The sequence below is a fragment of the Diaphorina citri genome, unplaced genomic scaffold (assembly GCF_000475195.1).
Source record: "Diaphorina citri unplaced genomic scaffold, Diaci psyllid genome assembly version 1.1 scaffold13833, whole genome shotgun sequence".
Classification (NCBI taxonomy): domain Eukaryota; kingdom Metazoa; phylum Arthropoda; class Insecta; order Hemiptera; family Psyllidae; genus Diaphorina; species Diaphorina citri.
The window spans coordinates 6,626-11,157 of NW_007391200.1; the positions used below are offsets into that span (position 1 = coordinate 6,626).

The window sequence follows — 4,532 nt, forward strand, 5'->3', positions numbered from 1 at the left end:
TAGGGTATTCAGTAGGGTGCGAGCGGGGAACTAACTGCTCACGAAGTGCCTTCATATCAGCAACCACACTTGTGGTGTCCATAACATAGATATACTGTAGCTCAGCGAAGAATTCTCCTGAGTTTTACTACCTAAATGAGGTACGGATTTTATAAGAATAATAACAAAAACTGCCAGAAAGCACAACACATCTCACCAGAGAGAGAGAGAGAGATTGATGGGAGGTGGGACTATTAATGAGTAGACGTACAGTTATTGGACAACAGCGGTGGGAAAAAAGCGCCAGGTATGACTTGCTTGTCTTTTCGATACCCCCTTTAAGCTTTAAGAGTACCCATCTGGTATCACACATTAAATTTTCATACTAAGGCAGGATTTAATTTAAAAAAAAAAAATCTTAACCAAAGAATATGCCTTTAACCTCGTTATCCCTCACAGAAAGTTAACTTTTCAATATGTAGATACAGGAAATTATCAGTGAAGGAAAACACAAAAGACTTCCCTTTCCCCAGGATGAGGGAAGCAAAAATGGATATTCATATGAAAAAATAATACAGAAAAAATACATCACAGAGCTAATGGGGAGAAACAATAGACATACAAAGAATTATCCCCCGGGGAAGAAACCCCACACGGTGTGCAGACTTTCTACATTATTACGTTTGTGTCAGCAAGGTGTGGGTTCATGGCAAAGTTCGCGTCATAATTTCGGCCTCCCCTGAAAACAAGCTCAGAACAAAGAACACCCAGGGAGAAGTTTTCACAAAGAAAGTTAAACTTGTATATTCCTTATCAGAAAATCTCCCTGAAAAGATGACTCCGGAGCTTTTGGCTCCTGTTCCTCTACAATAGCTGTATATTGTGTGTGTTGTACCTTCTTTGTTAATACTGAGAAAATTCTTCTTGAAAGTGAATTCAGGCATATTTATTCAGTTACTACTGGGATAGACCGTTCTTTTCCTGGGCAACGTTCGATGGGCAACATCACCAAGTTTAGTCAGTCTTTGGAGTCTTTCTTTATCCAACAATGGGTGTCCCTGATAATCTTTAGAAATAAAACCCTCTTGGAGGATGTTTTCTCTTTGGATCCATTTACTTTGGAGCTATTTGGAGCAATATCTGAGCCATGTGTCCCTTATTGAGGCCGATAAACATGCCAATCTTCCTTGCTCGTGGATGTTGATGGCGCCCAATTTCTCGTAGAAATGTCTGGCCGGCATTCCAGGACAAACGAACCAATCCGCTTGCACAATCATGTCAACCCCAGCCTGCAGATCAAACGAAAAGGAAACGTCAACAACTCATGAATAATTTCAGTAGTTAAAGTTTATTAGGACCAAACAAATAGAGGTTTCGGAGGTATAATTGAAGACTAAAGCATTAGAGAAATTAACTTTGCCAAGCGTCCATTTAGCATCTATCAAAAAATACCTCACAGACCCTAATAAGAACTTGAACCAGAGTTGGAAGATTTTTGGACAAACGAAAGATAGTGGTTAAGAAGGACCCCTCTCCCTTTGAAAGTAACTAAGTAGGTATTAGGTAGCTTAGTGAGAATGAAGAACCTATAAATACCTAGGGCAAAAGATTCGCCTTGAAGTATTGATCTGTAGGTAGTAGGTATATTAATTAAGGTATGTCCATGGTCACACACCGTGCCGGACCGGCATACGATCGACACTCACCGCCAGCACATTACTACAATCCTAGTCCGATTAATGCGATCGACGGCTGGTCACGACTATATGTTGGACACACGTTTATATGATTAGTTGGAGCGTTTTACCTTGATGTACGTTTCGTAGAGATTTTTTTCGATGTCATACTGACGGTACTGATCGGTCACAAAAACGTGATCCAGGCAAGTTCTTAACCCCTTCCAAGAACTGTAAGAGAAACTGTAGAGCGCCATGCCTACCAACTTTGTCACGGTGGCACCTGAGGGGTTAATGTACAAAGGTTAGGGCTATAAAGAGGTCCTTGTTTTCCAATTTGCCTGTTTTCCTTTTTCTGAGGGAGAGGGGTCATTTCTTTTGTACCTATACACATATAAGTACCTATAAAGGTGTGTCCACACATAGTCGACCGGCCATCGATCGATGTCGACTGACACGTCCACACTGCCTCGACAACATATGCAGATTTTCATCGTCGATCGACATTGATTGATCGATGGCCGGTCGACTATGTTTGGACACACCTTAAAAACGATCTATGTTTAAGTGACTAAAAGGCTATGTTTTAACATTATACTAGTTGCAGACGGACGTTTAAAAAAAAAAAAAAAAAAAATCCCTAAATAGGTAAAAAATTTCGTTCAATGGACTGAAATTACCTTCACAACTGATTCGTACAATCTTTGCTCAATAAGGCTGTTTTCGGTCTGAAAACCCTTGGTCACATAGAGTTGCTCAAGAAATATTCGGTACCCAGAAAACGTATGATAGGAAATAAAATAAGACGCTAGCCCCACCACTTGGCTGTGACCATCTGGAACACAACGAAGTCATGGGAGGACAAGGGACAGAATCTAGGGGCTCCTAAATGCCCGGGGCTGACGGATACAAGCCTGTTTTCAGACTTTAGGGACTCCTATAAGTCATAAGCTCATAAGGGGATGCGGGATATATGTACCTACGCCAGTTTTAGTGCCCTAGACGACCACGGCGGCCGAGAGTCCTAGACCAGAAATATGATAAATAGGTAAATGAACTTTTATCCAGCCACTAATGGACCCTAAAGTTGTGTTCACACATAGTCGATGGCCGTCGATCGACCTCGATCAACACCGATCGACAGCCGTCGATTATTTGTAGACACAGCCTAATAGGTAGGTACAAGTCCCGTTCCTCTAAATATTTTCAGAAACAGGAATTGACAGGAAAGAGAACTTACTTTGACGACACTCTTAATCAAGGTTTGTCCAACTTTTTGCTGTCGCCAAGATTCCTCAACGTAAAGATCCCTTAACCAAAGAGCTCTGCCTCTTAAAAGAGAATAAAATTCGAAATACAGAGCGTAACCCACTAAGCGGAGCTTTCCATCTGTGAAAACAACGTTTGAAACTTTGAAAATATTGAGCCAATTTTGAGGGAAAGAAGTTATGGATATGGATAGATATTAATTTGAAACATTGGCAGTGTTGCAATACAAATAAAAAAAAAAGAATTCTTAAGAGAGTGAATTTAATAATCATACCTAAATGGGATGGGTGAACATCTAAATTTCGGTCATTCTTACCATTCTTGTGGGTGTCCTTTTCTTTGACTTCGGCTACAAAAGCCTTCCACAAAGGCGGCTGACTCTCAAACCCATCCTTTTCCAGAGCTGTAATAAAAAACAAAGACATGTAGAGGTGGTATTTTTGTTAGTTTTAAAGCCCAAATGCCAATAAAAGCCAAAAATATCCAAATTTGAAAGTTAGATTAGGTAGGTTCAGGCTTACAGGGTACAGGTACAAATCAAAATTTTTAGAATCTACTAAACTTGAACTTTTGGACAACTTACTTTCTTGAGTAATTTTGACAGCGTTGGGCATTTTCTCAAATACAGCAAGCTCCTGTAAAGAAATCAACATAGCGTAAGTAAAACGGAAACTACATGAAAAGAAGCAATCTAACACGGTCGTAGTGACATAATAGAGCTTAAATATCCGATGACCCTACTTATATCAATACCAATCAACATAATTTTATCTTCCAAGTGTGGCCCTGCCTCACACAAGTGTTTAAAGGAGAAAAAAATAATGAAAAATATTTGCTATAAAATATTATGATAATAAAGGTATTCACATAGGTAAATATCTACCTGAATAAGTCGATAAATTTCAGCACAGTCGGATCGGATGGCGGGTCTAATGATGACATTTTCAGGAACTGCTGTCGATGCCATATTGAAATTATGCGATTAAAAAGGAAACAAAAATGTTTTTAAATTTGAAATGTCTAAGTATATTTCAAGTAGAATTATATTCACAGTTTTTGCGATGCTTAAAAATAATTTGCAATTTATTAGATAAAAAATTCACTATATACGCCAGCACTATAGGGAGAACGACAAAAACTCCGTACTATCAACAGTTCTGTGGGTACTGAGACTGAGCTAATCTCACATTATGATGATTTGATGATAATTGATAAAGACAGGTACTAAGATAAGGGGAATGATGGCCTCTTATACGGTGAGCCAGTGGTCCTTAAACTCCGGGCATAAGACGTACAGACTTACAGAGTTTAAGACATATGTAGGTTTGTCAGACTGTCCTAACGTAAGTGGCGGATAAAGCTTCAGAGCTTCAGACCCAGATCTGTCAAACCGTCTAACAAACTTAATTCGGATGATTTTTCCGCCACAAACTTTTAGACGGTCTGTCAGACTGTGAGTGTGAGTGGCGGGCATTAGGAAACTTTTTCTTGGTAAACTCATTTTACTCGTACTATTCGCATTTGGTTAGCAAGTGATGAGCTTTCGTTCCTCACAACAGTATCTACGTAGGTATTCCGACATTATAGGACAAAGCCGAAAAGAATATT

The 4,532-nt window shown here is 39.4% G+C and overlaps 1 protein-coding gene across 1 annotated transcript; it reads right to left on the reverse strand.

Moving 5' to 3' along the window:
* Positions 1-1,103: 1,103 nt before the first annotated feature.
* LOC103523010 (diamine acetyltransferase 2-like) lies at positions 1,104-4,096 on the reverse strand. The gene is made up of 5 exons (XM_026832832.1): positions 3,808-4,096; positions 3,508-3,559; positions 3,241-3,327; positions 1,787-1,938; positions 1,104-1,268 (listed from the first exon to the last, which is right to left on the reverse strand). Exons 1-5 carry the CDS (start codon positions 3,889-3,891, stop codon positions 1,104-1,106), a joined length of 540 nt encoding a protein of 179 aa, XP_026688633.1. The 5' UTR covers positions 3,892-4,096.
* Between the last annotated feature and the right edge of the window lie 436 nt (positions 4,097-4,532).